This window comes from Equus quagga, chromosome 1 (assembly GCF_021613505.1).
Source record: "Equus quagga isolate Etosha38 chromosome 1, UCLA_HA_Equagga_1.0, whole genome shotgun sequence".
NCBI classification, from domain to species: Eukaryota; Metazoa; Chordata; class Mammalia; order Perissodactyla; family Equidae; genus Equus; species Equus quagga.
In genome coordinates this window covers 72,346,505-72,362,486 of record NC_060267.1, presented here as the reverse complement: position 1 = coordinate 72,362,486, position 15,982 = coordinate 72,346,505, and the positions used below count along the sequence as shown (strand labels likewise).

Sequence of the window (15,982 nt, the reverse complement as noted above, 5' to 3'; positions counted from 1 at the left end):
AATTACTTATCTCTCAGACAGTGGAAAATAGGAAAGATTTTATTCTGTATTTTGCTGTCTTTCTAAGTTTTCCTTGCTCAGCCTGTCTTCCTGATCACAATCTGTCAGACTCTGTGGTTATATATCTGACCAGCAGAAGTAAATTTCCTGTTTGGCCATTAATATAGAAATTGGTGGTTTCCTTTTTCTTCTGGTTAGCTTTATTTCCTTTTTTGCCCCTAATAGTAATGAGTCAGACATTTGCTTATTCCTCACCCCTCATCCCAGGACCGTTTTCTCCTTTCGACTGCAAGTATACGAGTAATGTAGGTCTAAACCAGGGGATTCAGGTGGGTTTTCTCTCGGGCGTAAATTCTAGTCTGCTGGTGATGGCAGCCTAGAGAGCTGTGAGGACAAGAATTCTAAGACCAAGTTTTGAAATCAAGAAAAGACAACCGTGTCTGGTTATTATAATCATCCATAAACCCAGGATAGTGGTGTGTTGGCATGCAAGCCAGATTGCTGGTATTTGTTTTCCTGACTGTTAGAAAGAAGGAACTCAGGGACACAGAACAAATTTTGAGACCAGATTTGGAAATGCTGGTTTTCCTTGGTTTGTTTGCTCTCATTCCACCCTGCTTCAGAATAGATTATTCCTGATCTAGAATCCTTGTATGGACTTCTAGTCTAGATAATCCGTATCATAAAATAAATCTTTTAAACATTTTTTCCAAATTGTTTTTTTTCCTGTTGCCCCAGAACCTTGTTTCTCTTAGGCGTCAGAACTCAAACTCTCTCTTCCATATTGGGAAAACTTTTCCATTTCATTATAGTCATTTCCCTCCTGTAGATGTCACTATAATATAGTTAGGTACAGAAATGCTTCAATGTACTGCCATGGCAGTGTGTGCTCTTACTCGTTTCTTGTCATTTCCACTGTCCTGTTGTAGGACTTGCTGTTGTCTCCTGGTCACCTGTGTAGGCATCTTTCTCTGTGTCTTCTGAGTTTTGAATCTTTTGCTGCCGTAGGATCTTTTATGATCTCTGGTTCACTGGATTCACCGAATTAATCTTTTGGGTTTCATCAGAATTCAAAGCATGAATTTCTTTAGTACATAGACCCAGAAAACTTGTGGCTCACTGCTGAGTTAGTTTCACTAGTTCCTGCTGAACCCGGGGGCCTTACTTAGTGGTTTTCTTTCTTAGATCTTGGGAGCTCTTTCTTGGTATTTCCAGGAACCCCAAGATAATGTAGGGAAAAAATGTTAAGTGTTTACTATGCTTTTAAATGTACTGTATTTTTTAATCCACAAACAAAACAAAAAAAAAACCCCAAAACCTTATAAAGTCGATATCCCTGTTTTGCTGATGAAGACATTTACTTCCAGAGCTTAACTGACTTGCTCACAGTCCCACAGCTGACTGTTAGAGCTAAGACACAAATCTAGGTCCTTGACCCTAAGCCCAGTGTGCTTCCTCTTCGCCGGGCTCTCTGACCAGGCGTCAGGCACCCTGAAATAGTATTGAGTGCTGATCCCCTCACACCCAGTTGTGGTTATCAGCTCCTTCAGTCTTCCCTGTGGCCTTGTTGGCCCCCCACAGCTGCTGGACCCAGCGCCTCTGCCTCTCGGATCCCAGGAGTCTCACTTAGTAGATCCTGGAATCCAGCTTTGGTGTGTCTCTTGGCCTGTGAGAAAAGAGCAACGCTAGCGTTATTGTTAGTAATAACAATATGGGCAAGGCCCTTTTAGGCTCTTTAAACACGCCATCTCATTTAATTTTCTTAGTAATCCAGTGAGATTGGTATTATACTTACTTTACAGATGAAGAATCTTAGGCTCAGCGAGCCATTTACCCTGAGTATGAGAAGTGCTTCTTCAAAATCTAGGCAAACAAGCGTCAAGTGTATCCTTAATAGCCTGGACACCCAGCCTGAGAAGTCTGGGAAGTACACCTGGATCTGTTCCTCCTGACATTGGTAATTGTTTATGAACAACCAAAAGTATCTTTGCAGGGAATGCTTGGTTGTTGCCCTAATCTTTTTGGGGTAGCATGTAATATGAATGAACAAGTTTGGTCCAGTTAAGCCCAAGTTGGAAAAAGAAAAGGAAAACATTAAATTTCTTATTGCTCGTCTCCACCTCCCGGTTCTGACACTGTCAGTTAAATAGGCCTAGAGATACTCCTCCTGGTCCACGTCTAAGCCCGTGTTACTGACCAGTGGTACAGTGAAGTGAGACTAGAAGTCGAGAGGATGTATTTTCCACATTAGTGATGGGAACAGAAGCCTTCTTCAAAGGGCGCTTTGCACACTGGGGAGGTTTTACTTGATACGCAGGGCCTCCTTCCAGTGAGCATCTTTAGATATGTTTTTGGCAACTGCCACTATCTCTGTGAAAGAGAACAAAGTCGATCAAGTATCTCCTTGTTTAGACTGGTTTCAAAATGTATTTTTCCCTTGATTATGAAAAAAACTGTTCGTTATAGATTTAGCCATATTAATAAGTATTATATGAACATGTGATCTGTTTCTTACGTGCCTGACTGTGAGTTTCTGTTCCCTGGTGCTAGGCTGCTAATGTCAGTGGTCTGCTTGTTTGGACTTGTGTAGGTCCCTGTTACTATTTGGGCCTCCACTTAATGCTGGCCCTGTCCCTGGGCGGATTGACACTTGAAACCTTGGATGCTCTTTCCTTTTTTTGTTTATAGTTCTTGGATCCCAAGATTATGTTCTCTTGTCTGTGTGCCTATTTTTAGCTGGGCCTTTTTTTCCAGGACCATGGCTTTGCCTAGATTCTCGGTCCTGGCATTCTTCTGTCTAGTTTATCATCTCTCTGCCCGAACCCTCGGGGTTTTTGAAGTGCAGAAGGATATCAGAAGTCATTAAAGTGCATATCTGTTGGATAAGTAAGAGCAGTTGCCAAATCTTATATCCATGATTCTCAAATACTCTTGGTTGATTTTCTGTGCGTGCTGTTCCTTTCATTGCTTCGTGAAGTTTCAGGTGCTATAAAAATTTACTGAATCATTTGTGTATTAACCAGGATGATGTTGCATAGTTTTCATTGATTTAGGTAAGGTTTATTGAATATTTATTGTATATTTTAGTGACATCAGCAAGTTGGAGAAAGAGTTTTAGTCTTTAAGGCATAGTCATGAAGGTTTAATTTATTGGTCTTAACTTTTCCTCAAGTCTTTCAGTGCCTGCTGCATGTAAGATGTTTTGTGTAGTTCTGTGGGGAGATCTAAAAATGTCTACTAAGGGGGATAAGACTTAGGGAAATGGCTATAATATAAAGTAGAAAGGGGGTGAGAGGTATAGAGAAATACTGTAGGAGTGCTTGTGGCTTCTCCTTATAGTTTACGATGATAATAATAGCTAACATTTATTGAGTCCTACATACCAGGCATTGTTCTAACCATTTTAATACATATCGTTTCACTTGATTATCACGTGAGGTAGGAATTTGTATAAGCCCTATTTTAACATGACGAGACTAAGGTCACTAGATTTTAGGTAGCTTGCCCATGGTCCTCCAGCTAGTAAGGACTAGACCTGAGATTTGAACCTGGGCAGTCTTGTTTCCTCACCTGTGCTCCCAGCCACTGGATTGTCCTTCCTCTGTGCACAGTAAATATGAGACCTTCCATTCTCTGGTTCCATTGTCCCTCTGCATCCTCTTATCTCTCCACTCTTCTCATTGTACCTTGTGTTCTGGCCTTCGTGGACTTCTTAGAGTTCTTTGAACAGCACACTCTGATTTTTCTTGCCTTTGGGTCTTTACGCCTGCTTTTTTGTCTTCCTGGAAAACTTTTCTACCCCTGCCCTCTAAGACACCAGCCTCTCCCCTCCTCCCCAGGATAGGGAGATTGTTAGCAAGATAGACTAACTTGTTTAAAAGGATTTAAAGGATGGCATCTTTTACCGTTCTTGTCAGACAGCGCCTTTGGAAACCCTTCCCTGATCTCCGAGGTGTGGGTTAGGTTTCTGTCCTCTGTGCTCCCCAAATATTGTACACTTCCCTTTACATTAGCTCTCAACACACTGAGTAGTATCCAAGTGTTTAAGTGTTAGACTGAACTTGAGATTAGGTATACTCTCTTATCTCAGTGTGTAGCCTGGTCACCTGTTTGGTGAATGAATGCTTAGCAGGAGTTTAGGAATGTGTCAAAATGCAGCCAAAGTGAAAGTTCATATTTGGGGAGCTACAAAATGATCTTGTTATTTTGGAGCTACTTAAAAACCGTCCCGGGACTGACTTTTTGGAGTCTCTCAAAGATGAATCAACACTTCATTAAATTACTTATGAAGAGGTGTGTTTAGTAATTCAGAATCCTCGACTGGTCTTTAATCCTATATAAGACAGAGTACTTTGATTTTTTTGAATTTTGACTGGAATCGTTCCTTTTCTTTTTATACTCTACTGTCCCAGGCTATCATTCATTGTTCCCAACCTTTGCTCTTGAGTGGAGCCTGAGAAATCTTCTTGCGTGCACAAGAAGCTAAGTCCTGTCTGGTTTCTGGTGTAGTCAGTTTGTTTTTGAAACTTGTATCTGGGAGTCTAAAAAGAATTTAAATATGGCCAAAGTCTTTATCCATTTCCCCTGCATGTTTATCTATCTAACCATCATCTGGAAACTTGGGGGTAATCTTTGATACCATCATCTCTTTCATTCCCTTTATTGGTTCATCACCAAGTCTAGTCTGCTTTGACTACTCCATGTCTCTTAAGTGCAGCCACTTTTCCCACTGCAGACCATACTATCGTTGTGTCTTACCTGTATATTGCAGTAAGTTATCTCCCTGTGCCTACTCTTGGTCCCCTCCAGTTTGCTCTTGACCAGACAGCAAGAATGGTGTTTTTATATCCCAAAACGGATCATTTATTTACAGAATGGGGAGGTGGGTGTGGTTATGAAAGGGCAACATGAGAGATCTTTGCGGCATGAAACTAAACTGTTCTGTATCTTGTATCCATGCTGATATCCTGATTATGATATTGTACTACAGTTTTGCAAAATGTTACATTGGCGGAAACTGGATAAAGGATACACAGGATCTCACCGTATTATTGCACGTAACTGCACATGAAGTTACAGTTATCTCAATAAAATTTAGTAAAAAAGACGTTCTTATCCTGTTTAAAACTCTTCAGTGCTTTCCTGCTTTTAGGATAAAGACTAAAGTCCTTCCTGTGGTCATCTGTGACTTGCATCATCTGGCTTGCTGTCTGCAGCCTTGTTTGTTCAATACCAATGTCCTACCCGCTGTCTGTGTTCCAGACACATGACCTTCTTTTACTGTCTTTAACACACCAGCTTTTTCACTTACAGCCTTCCTGCTTACTTTCTTCTGCCTAAAATACTATTCTTTACATGCCTTTGGTTAATTCTCATTCTTTGTATATCAGCTTCATTTTTGCTTCTTAAAGAGAAGCCTTTCCTGGCTTCTCCAGACTGAGATTTCTTCTGTTAGGAGCTCATAAAATACCTTGTAATTTTCCTTTATAGCAGTCACCATAGTTTGTATACATTCGTGTTTGTGTGGTTCTTTAATTCATATCTGTCTCTTGTACCAGACTCCATGGGGGCAGGGTCTGTGTCTTCATCCCCAGCATCCAATACAGTGAGAAATAAGAACATGTAAGACATGAAAGACCATGTCTTTCTCTCTCAGCCTTGTTCTCTTCTTGGCATCTAAGAGACACCTTAGATACTTAGCCCAGGAGAATAGATCCCCATGCAGATATCTTGCTTTCTTCCCAGATCGTGAGTTTGAATTTCTCTCGGATTGCCTAAGAATAAAGCTCTTTCAGGTCACAGAGGCATTTCTTAGAGGAGGGATAGGATACAGTTGAGCAAGATGAGTGCTCTTGATCCTGGAGGCTGAATCTACGCCAGAGCCATCTCGCGCCTTGGCCTGCTTATCTTTGCGAGATGGCCAGCCTTGGATTTGTTGGGTGCATGGAGTCTGTTTGGAGCTGAAATTCATTGACTTTCTGAAGGGTCGATATTGTGTGGGCTAATTTCTGTTTTCTGCCATAGCAGGTCAGAGACTGACCATTACAAACAGACCTCATTGACTGGTAAATGTTTCATTTGAATCTAATGCAAATGATTGCTACCTATTGGTGTGCTACCTATTAGAGACTTAACAAGAAACATATAGCATGAAACAAGTAATGATGTCCTCTTAGATTTTCAAGCGGTGGATTTTGCCTGTGCCAAATTATGTACTTCCGAGATCTGTGTGGTTTTGCATAATATCCATATGTTTGCATATTCATTCATAGAGTGTTATTATTGAGAGCACCAAGGATGGGCTGTCTCATACTGTACTAGGAGCTAGTGATGCAAAGGAAGGTAAGACAGTCTGCATTCAGGAAGCTTACAGACTGGGTGTGGCAGTGTTTTTCAGCAGAGATGTATGTTAAAATTAACCTGTGAAGTTAAAAAATGAAGTGCGGCACTCTGTGTTTTTCTATCCTCTGTCACATGCAGTATCATGAAGTTCCCAAATGAGAGAGAGACATAGAGAGTCTAGGAGCCTGCATTTTTAGGAGACTTTCCTGTTGATTCTTAAGCATTCTCCCTTGGCAAAGAACCACTGGTCCAGTGGGTCAGTAATAACTGTTTTGTTTTATTGCTGTTGAAAACGTGGGGTTATGTTTCAATTTGTAAGTTATTTCATACTTTTTTCATTTGCTTTAAGAAGTTTTAAAAATGTCTGCTTGTTTTCCAGGGGCAGAGTTACCAGGGCAGGTTATCTCCATGGCAGCTTCTACTCTAGCGACCTTGGCCATCTCTATCACGGGGTATGAATCGGGCACTGAAGACCAGCCCTCAGCCAAGCCTGCAGGTGACTGACCTTATGAAGGAATGACTTCAAAATCGTTCTGGAAAATGAAATATACATAGATGTAAAATTAAGAAGGACACCAGCATCACAAAATGCTACTTACTGGTTCTTCATTTTTCTCTCTGATCTCTATTTTTACACCTTTTTGCCTTTCATCTTTGTTGTCATATATCCCTTTTTTCATATGTTTCATTATTTACCTTCTTAGGTTTCATATCCTGATCTTTCATCTTTTCCTTTTTTTTAAATGCTTATTCTTCTTTTGTTATTCTTTCTCACTTTCCTTTCATATTATTTTTCTCTTCTCAGTCCCCAGTTTACCTCTGTCCGTATTTTCCTCCATTGAATCCTTTTCTTGCTTTCCATTTCTTCTACTTCTGTCAGTCCTCCTCCAGCGTTCTGTTTTGCTCTCACTCTTCATGTTGCTCTTTCTGTTGTTCCCTTTCTCCATCTCTTTCTCTTGGCTTTTATTTTCCATCTTCAAGTCATCCATTTCTTTGGCATTTCTTGCTCTTCTTCTCACAGTTTCCTTTGCTTGCCTCATCGCATGCTCATATTGACTGTTGCCATTAAAACGGAGCCCTCTGGTTGTTTTGGACTCAGTGCTCCTGGGGGATCCAGCTGGTAGATTTATACCAGCTTTAAAGGCACGCCGCGCTCACACAGAGTTCAGGAATGTAAACGGCTGTCCCTGTCTGTGCCACAAGGTCGGTGCCACGAGGTCCATTAGTGCCAGAGGTTTTGGAGTTAGGGAGTATTTTTGGTTAGTTCTTCTCAAAGAATTGACTTTAGAAAAGTCTTGAAGGAAGGGATCAGCTGAGAAGAAGTCATTTGGGACTGTAGGAAAATTTATTTTTCTTTTTTTCCTTTTTTGTTTTTCCTTCTCACCAAAGCCCCCGAGTACATAGTTGTATATTTTAGTTGTGGGTCCTTCTAATTATGGCATGTGGGACACACTTCAGCATGGCCTGATGAGCAGTGCTAGGTCCGTGACCAGGATCCGAACCGGCGAAAGCCTGGGCCGCTGAAGCAGAGCACGCGAACTTAACCACTTGGCCACAGGGCCAGCCCCAAAATGTACTTTTCTTGCACAGTGAATCATGTTTGCAGAATGAAGAGGGTATGATGTTTTGGTTACGGACTTACTATTCTTCTGCATGTCTGCCACATCCACCAACATGAAGTTTCCAAATTAGAAAGATACTCAGAGAATAAAGTCCAACAGAAGCATATTGTAACTAGCTTGGGCTTTAGCCTCAAACCTGAGGTGAGGTGGGCTGACTTACCAGGGTGCTAGTTATAGCAGTAGTAAAAATTTACTCACGGCTAAACATTTAACTTTAGAAGAAACACTAAGGAAATGATGATATACTAATCAGAAGGCTGCTATGCACTCACTTATGAAAATTACGAAATAACAGTTAAGTCATTCTTTGAGCATATATTTAGTGAGCTTCTACTGTGTGTCAGGTACTGTTCTATGTGCTAGGAATTCAGTGCAGGGGGAATAAGACAGACGAGGTCTTAGCTGTCCTGGAGCTGACACTCAGCTGGAGGGAGGAAGTGGACAAGGGTAAGTGGAACGTGATGCAACTGTGTAAAACTATGTGAAGACTCTGAGGCAGATGGGGGGTTGGGATTATGGGTGTTCTTGTTTCTTTTTTTTTCTAGACTTTCTGAAATATGATATACTTTGTCATTAACATTTTTTTGTGGAAGGCAAAAATGCAAGTTTTAGGATCTTACTCATTTCTATCATCATAGGGTATACTGGGTTATATTGCTTTAGGAGTTATATGATTTCTGATATATATAGTATGTTTCGGTAAAACTAGGAAATGTAACATAGTAGTCGCATTGTTAGAGAACAGTGCCTTGTGTGAAATAATTCAGTCTGATTTCCTTTATTTGAAAATTCCTCACCCACAGCAATCTGTCATTGTTTTATATCTCATTCTAAGAGAAAGACATGTTTCAGAGTCCTGGGTTCTTGTAAGAGCAGTTGGCTCCATTTTGGTAAAATGATACTGAAAAGTCATATTGTGTCAGAAATGTGTATAGGCACATCTAATATAAAGTTACATTAAAAGAGGAGGAACTTTTAAATATAGGAATTCTACTGTATGTTAGTATTTGTTGCTTTATATGGTTTGATTAATTTTCATGGACTAATTATAATTCTCAGCTATTTTGACATGTATTTTCTTTAGTTGTTTGTTTAAATAAATATATATAAGTAAATGATATATGACATAAAAAACTTGAACAGTGTAAAGCGTATACAGTAAAAAATTCCCCGTCCCCAGCCCTACCCCCCAACAAACTTAATTTCCCTATTAAGGATTTAAGTACTGTCAGCATTGTAATTCTCCACAGGTTTTCCAGTGCATGTGCAAACATACATCTAGATGTTTTTTCTCTTTGAACCCACTGTAATTACACTGTCAGAGTACATTTTGAAGGCTTAAAATAGGGTAGCCTAGTGAATTGCTCTGTATCACTGTTTCTAACGTGAGCTAGTATGGTGGGTGACTTTTTTCTTTCCCTCTTCAGAAACCATGGACAGAGGAGAACCCCCTCCAACCCTGTCCTCCTCTTCCTCACCCTCCTCCCCGTCGCCCACCCTGGGCAGACAAAGGCCTGAAATCGGAACGTTTCTTAGAAAGAAGAAAACGAGCGACATCTACTTTGTGTCTCTCGTTTGGGCCATCATTGGAGTCCAGATCTGGTTGAACCTGTGGATTGTGCAGCTGCTGCCGGTGCCCATTGCAGGTAATGGGTTAGTTAGGATCTTTCCTGTCTTCGAAGAGGTTTTTTTTTTTTCTTTTAGATTTTAATATTTGAGATAATTTTCCTGTCTTTTTGAATAAAACAATTGTATGTTTGCATTTAGATAATCAACATTATTTTGGAAATTTATTACTTGGATACTTCTTTAATATTTCACTTTTAAGCTTGAAAATGTGTTTAGCCTCTTACAATTTTGTGTGGTATAAGAAACTGGTCGTTCCATATGGGGAGTTGACTGTTCTGCCATTCGTGATTCTGTGGAGGAGAATGTTAATCTTGAGTTTTGGGGTTTACGATTGAGTTTTGAGAGCTGCTCTTAGTGAAGCGCATTTTACATTGCATTGTTAATTCAAAGGAAATGTGAGTTTTAAGAAATATGTATATGCAAAATCTTGATTCTTCATTTGATAGAAAATTGAATTACGTGTATGTGTATCAAAATGGAATCATGTGGCTTTCCATACGTCATTAAGTTGGGTCTTTGTGCTTGAATACCATGGTAATTTAAGGCCCACTTCTCTTGTGTTGTTCTCTCTAAAGCTGTCTTCTAAGACTGGCAAGAGCAAGGAGGAGTTTTGTAGGTGCATTGTAGGAGAGTCTCTTATTCTATACTTTGCTGATTGTTCGGGCTTTCCTCTTATTGCAGTCATAGTCTGTGCCACATTTATTAAGGCCTCAGTGAATGCTCTGGATCCTGCCGTCCAGATACCTTCTAATTTGATTAGCCCTTGTCTCCTTTATGAAGGTTTTTCACTATCGATTTAAACACAGTCTGATTTTTAGAAGCCTATTTCCCACCATGGTCCAAAAGTCTAAACTTAGTGGACCATTTACCGTCTAGATCATTCGTTTTCAAACTTCTTATTCTCGTTAAATTGGACAGCTAATTAAATAGTTACCTTTTTTTTTTAAAGATTTGTTATGACCAGAACACTGTGTAGTACCTGTCCTTCAGGAACATGGGATATAAGTGGTTGAAACTTGTATCTGCTTCTTGCATTCTTCAAGCAGAACTTCTGTTTGGCAGTTGGAACAAGATACAGGTGTAATTAAGCAAGTCACACAGAGTACATACCATAGCCATGCTTTCTATTAAGGAATTTATAGAAATGCTTAATTTAAATTGCTCTTCTGGATTGTTCTGTACTTTCTGTTTTGCCAGGTGATTTCTTTTATGCTGGCAAATCATGTGTTAGCTGCTATTGGAACCTCCCTTTCTTTAAAGTTCATTAACAGGAGTTAAACATTTGTCCTAGTCATTTCTTAACCTACAGGCCATCATAGGAATTTGACATGGCCTTGGGAGAGCAGGCCGGGAACACGGTGGCGCTCAAAAGGTTTCTAGAGCCTATAATTACCCTAGGCTTATTCTAGGGGGTGTAGGAGCTTTCCTAAGACCTCTTTAGAGATTTAAGAAAGCTAATGAAGAAATTGTTGAACCAGTCTGTACCACTGAGCTCTTGGTTCAAAATAGTAATCTGAATTGTTAGGTTACAAGGCCAGAGATAAGGACACAGAAATCCCTGGAGTTAGGGAAATTAGAGTGCTTGGCGTCAATTATCTAGAGTCCAAACTTCAAGGCAACCCTCACAGATAAGTAACACTTCCTTCTAGTCCCACCACCTTCTTAGTCGGCCTTTAACAGGGAGCTTAACCCCAGCTTGAAGGGCCACCACCCTGCCCAGCTGTAGGGGGGGACATTCATACTGTGGTCTGTGAATGGTCCCTGCTGAAGTCGTGCAGTGCACAGCCTCAGGCCATTTATAACAGCCCTGCTTGTACCCACCCCACTTCTCCACCAAGCCCTGGAAAGGATTCAGATGTGCAGAGCAGCATCAAGTAGAGAAACAGGAACACAGATGAAAATGTTACCCTGTGGTGGTAGAAAATCGTCATGCAAATGGAATACCTTATCCTTTTCTAGTCACTAAACATCAGACAGCTAAGGAGGAGAACAAAATTTGAAAAGAGCAGCTGTAATAGCCAAGGAGATCGGGACATGTCAGGGGTTAGAATTCTCTACCCTGGAAGGTGAAGGTATGAGAGGCCAAGAGTGCAGTCACTAGAACCTTCAAGATCAGAGTATCTTATGTTTATGTGGGCTGCGAAATAATCCCTGACTTCTTCAGGGATTCAGACTTCACAGAGAAGATAGTATCCAGGCAGGTGGGGATTGTGTGAAAACTTATTTGTCCCAATATCATCAATGTGGAACACCTTGAATTTGTTTCTCTCTCTCCCTCCTATTTTTTTTTTTTAAGTTAATCTTTATTTTAATACTAGCTTTACTGTTTTAGAAAGGTCACATGAAATTCAAGGACCTTTTCGTGTTATAACTTTGTAATCTGTATTTTGTTTCTGTATGTATTTCTTTATAGTCTGGATACTCAAAAAGCTCATCATTCACTTTGGAGTCGTGAACTTCCTGGAGAAGCGCTGCTCCGCGTGGTGGCGGGTGGTGGAGCGCTTCCTGAAGGAGCGGCAGGAAGCTCTAGCTCCATGGCCGATTATCGGGCTTGGAAAATTCTTGTTAAAAGTCGATAGTAAGGTATTGTATCTTAAGAATTTGGGCTGTTCTAATGGAGTTTATGTATTTCATGGTCTGAAGTATTCTGTTTCATGGTATTTAGTATTTACACTGTAATTTTTGATGACACATTTAATGTCTAATTCCATGATGAAATTTAAAGTTTGAAATTATAGCTTATATAAGGATAGGATGGATTTAGTTAAAGAAGTATTGTGTTAAGTAGTTTTTCCTCTTAAAAATGGGAGAAAAGGATCTTATGGAACACCTCATTCAACTCCCTCATTTTATAAGGACCAAATTGAAATCCAGAAGGGTTAAATGACTTGCCTAAAATTATATAGCTGGGTAGTGGCTCAGTTCAGTGAGTATTTCTGGAGTAATTCCCACGTGTCAGATATTGTGCTAAGTCCTGGTAAAAATCAGGTGAATCACAGAAAAGTAGATGAAGAAGCTCTGTTTAGTGGAGAGACAGCAATCCCTTAAAATTCAGAGGGAGTGTTCAGATTCAGAGGCTTAGTGATTAAGAGCATGGACTCTGAATCCGAACTCTGATTTCAGATGCTAGTTCTGCTACTCATTAGCTGTGTGACCTTAAATGAGTTTGTTAACCTTTCTGTGCCTTGGTTTCCTTATCAGTGCAATGAGTATAATAGCATATACCTCATAGGGTGGTTGTGAGGGTTAAATGAATTAATATGTGTACACTTCCTAGATCAGGGCCGGGTGTATGTAAACTCTGTGTAAGCGTTAGCTCTTATACTTTGTGGAGGAAAAGTATGTACAGGATACAGTGGTAGTACTGAGCAAGAAATGACTCACTGTTGGTTTTACAAAGGAGGTGATGCCAGGGTAAGTTTTGAAGCCCAAGTAGGAGTTTATTAGGTAGACAGGGCAAGAAGAGCAAGGTGGATGGAGCAGTGCAAAGGCACCGAGCAGGATTCTTAGGGAACACCAAGAAAATGGTTGGCTGGGTTATATGAAATGGTGATTAGTGGGAGTGGAGACTGGAGAGTCAAGGACGAGACTGGATCAAGAAGGTCTTTGTGTACCATGCTGTGCAGGCTGGGCTTCATCGTAGAGGCCAAGAAACATTTCCTTCTACAGCTCCTTACATGACTGAAGGTTGAGAAATGCTGTCAGGTGAAGCGAGTGTAGGTGGAGATGAGGATGTGTGAGTTCATGTTGCGGGGTGGGGGGGGGGTGGGGGGGAGTAAACCTTTCAGATTCACAGTGAAATCTCCCAGGTCAAAGCCGATGCAGCGGATGTATTTTCTTATGTGTTACCTTACTGTCTTCCAGAAAGTTTCCCAGTTTTAATTCCCACCAGTGCAACATATAAGAGTGCCCATTTCCTTGAGTTCTTGCCAATACTGGATATGATAACAAATGTCCTTTTTTAGTTTCGTAAAAAGAAGTATCTCAGTGTTGTTTTAATTTGACATTCTTAAAAGTAAAAATGAAGTTGACCATCCTTTTGTATGCTTATTGGTTATTTATATTATTCTTTTGTGATTTGCCTATTTGTATTCATATTAATTTTTTTCAACTTTTTAAAAAAGAAGCTAAGACTTCTTAGAAATTTCAACCTATTTACCACATCTCCTTGGTGCTGGGTGAAGCTTTATCTTACTAGAGCAGATTTAGCACTTCAGGCTGTTTAAGGAGGGTAACTCTTATTTCAGTTAACTTCTTTGTCTTACCATACTATCAGAAGGGATAGAAACTAGATCCTATTTTCAGCATTCTCCTGTGCTTGTATTTGAAACCCTTCGTTTAGGAAAACTCCACAGTTGGGTCAGTTGAAGTTCCAGGGGCAATTTTATGCCACTCTGTCCTTCTTAAGGAAGAGAGACAGTAAAATGAATAAAACCAGCGTTTTCTGTTATATATAACAATACATATCAGAATAAATGGCTATCACAAATAATATTTAAATATAATTGATGCTAAAATTATATTCTTTCTAGTGTAATCTATATGGGCTGCTGCTTTGGGGAATAAATCTATTTTTCACGTTTCTATTAAATTTTAATTGATTGGACCAGTGTTTCTGAAATGGTCCATCTATAGGAAATTGAATATGTGTCTGAACATGCATTGGGTGGACTTCTTTAGGGATAACTCTGCAAAGAGATTTATAGTCACTGATGAAATTATGCTTTTTAGCCTTTATACTGTTTATGCCACTAATAATGCCTTAAATCCTACGTCTACTGATTTTCAGATTATGTGTCTACTAACTAGCATTAGTTATTATAGTGATAAATATTGTGAGGTTTAGATGAGGTAATGTTTATGTGAAAAAAAAGTGGGATATTATCTATAGTAGAAAAATGTGTGCCTAAAAATTGGGATGGGAGGAAATGCACCAAATATTAACAGAATCTTAGATATATTTGCTTTTGGCCAGGTGTTCGCTGTTCCAAATGAGCACTGAATTGCTTTACTCTTGAAAAATAATGTGAAATAATTAATACTATGAAGCTGCGACTACAAAGTTCACTGAAAATGTTGTATATGAACATAGATCAGTTTATACAGGGACTAAAAATCTTTTTGGCGCATGATGTGTGAAAGAATCTTAATTATTACCCTCATCTTTGGAATTTGGTGTGACTGTTTAAGCCTCCGAGCTTTCAGGTTACTTTATGAATTTTTAATTGTTGAATTGCCAACAAAGCTTGTGGTTATCATCATTTCGGTCATTGTATATGTTAAAGGAATACTACATTCACTTGATTTTAAAACTTTGTTAATGCATTACAATTTTTTTTTCTAGTTTTTCCTTTGGCATAATTTCTTCCTCATGCCCTCAGTGACTTCCTTTTCTTTTCATACTATTATTGCATTCTCTAATGATGTTCCACTGTTCTTATCTTCTCTTTCTCACCTTACCCCCTGTCCTCAAGCTCTGGCACTGGCTAAATAAGAAGGTAAATGAACACACAGATGTTGGTTTTTACTGTTGAATTCTGTAATTCCCCCCCTCCCCTTTTATCTCCCTTTTCACTCTGTGTTTCTGTCCATTTGTCAAACTAAGTTTTTGTTTGTTTTTAAAGTTCTAATTATAAGCTATGGAAGGTCGTGAAGCATTAGTACTGTGACAGCACAATTTGCTAAAAACACAAAGGCCTTTAAATCGCCATTAAATCCTAAATGGATATGAATGGTATCTCCTTCCCCCAATGTTTCTAAGAAGTTCCATCCTGTAGTGGTTTTGTTCACTGTAAAAGATTTCCATTCCTCTTCAGCTTTATAATGTGGTTCAGCCTGAGGCTCTGGTCTCCTTTCACGTGTGAAGACACGTAAGGCAATAGTTACTGAAAGGGAAGAGAACTCTTTCTTGCTGCTTTTTCTGTAAATGACAGGACTTTTTCAAAAAGATAAATCTGTGAAGTAATTTTATGATTCCCTCGGCTGGTAATTTTATATATTGTCTTTTTTTGTGAGTAGCATTCCAAAATTTTATTTTTAACTTAAAAAAGGTTATAGTCATAGCCTGTGACATCTAATTTCATGCATTTCCCAAGATATGAGGTTGTATCTTTGATAAGTTCTTCGCTTGATTGGCATGGAATTATAATAGGTACATTTTTAATAACTTCAATAAGGGTGAATCCTGATACATTAGGAGTGCTGTAGCTCTGACAGCGTCCACATCTAGTAGTCCCAGACTTAATTTCATTAAATCCTTAGGACAGATAGCAAGAGATGACATCATTTATGTGTGTTTTGTTTAAACACAGTAAGATTCTAAAACTCTTCAGTGGAAATATTATCACAAGCCTTAAGATAGATGTACCTCTTGGAAATAGATCAAAATG

General features: G+C 39.4%; 1 protein-coding gene across 4 annotated transcripts in view; it reads left to right on the top strand.

Annotated features, from left to right (window-relative positions):
- Nucleotides 1-15,982, top strand: part of TMEM245 (transmembrane protein 245) — a 91,250-nt gene that overhangs the window by 14,247 nt on the left and 61,021 nt on the right. For 3 of the 4 annotated variants that reach the window (XR_006889090.1, XR_006889092.1, XM_046664617.1), the window contains exons 4-7: nt 6,722-6,838; nt 9,392-9,610; nt 12,007-12,176; nt 15,068-15,091. Coding sequence is in view for 2 of the 4 variants with exons in the window: in XM_046664617.1 (XP_046520573.1) it covers nt 6,722-6,838; nt 9,392-9,610; nt 12,007-12,176; nt 15,068-15,091 (530 nt within the window). In the remaining 2 variants the exon portion in view is untranslated. The remainder of the gene's footprint in view (nt 1-6,721; nt 6,839-9,391; nt 9,611-12,006; nt 12,177-15,067; nt 15,092-15,982) is intronic. The other variant, XM_046664633.1, reaches the window with a different exon arrangement.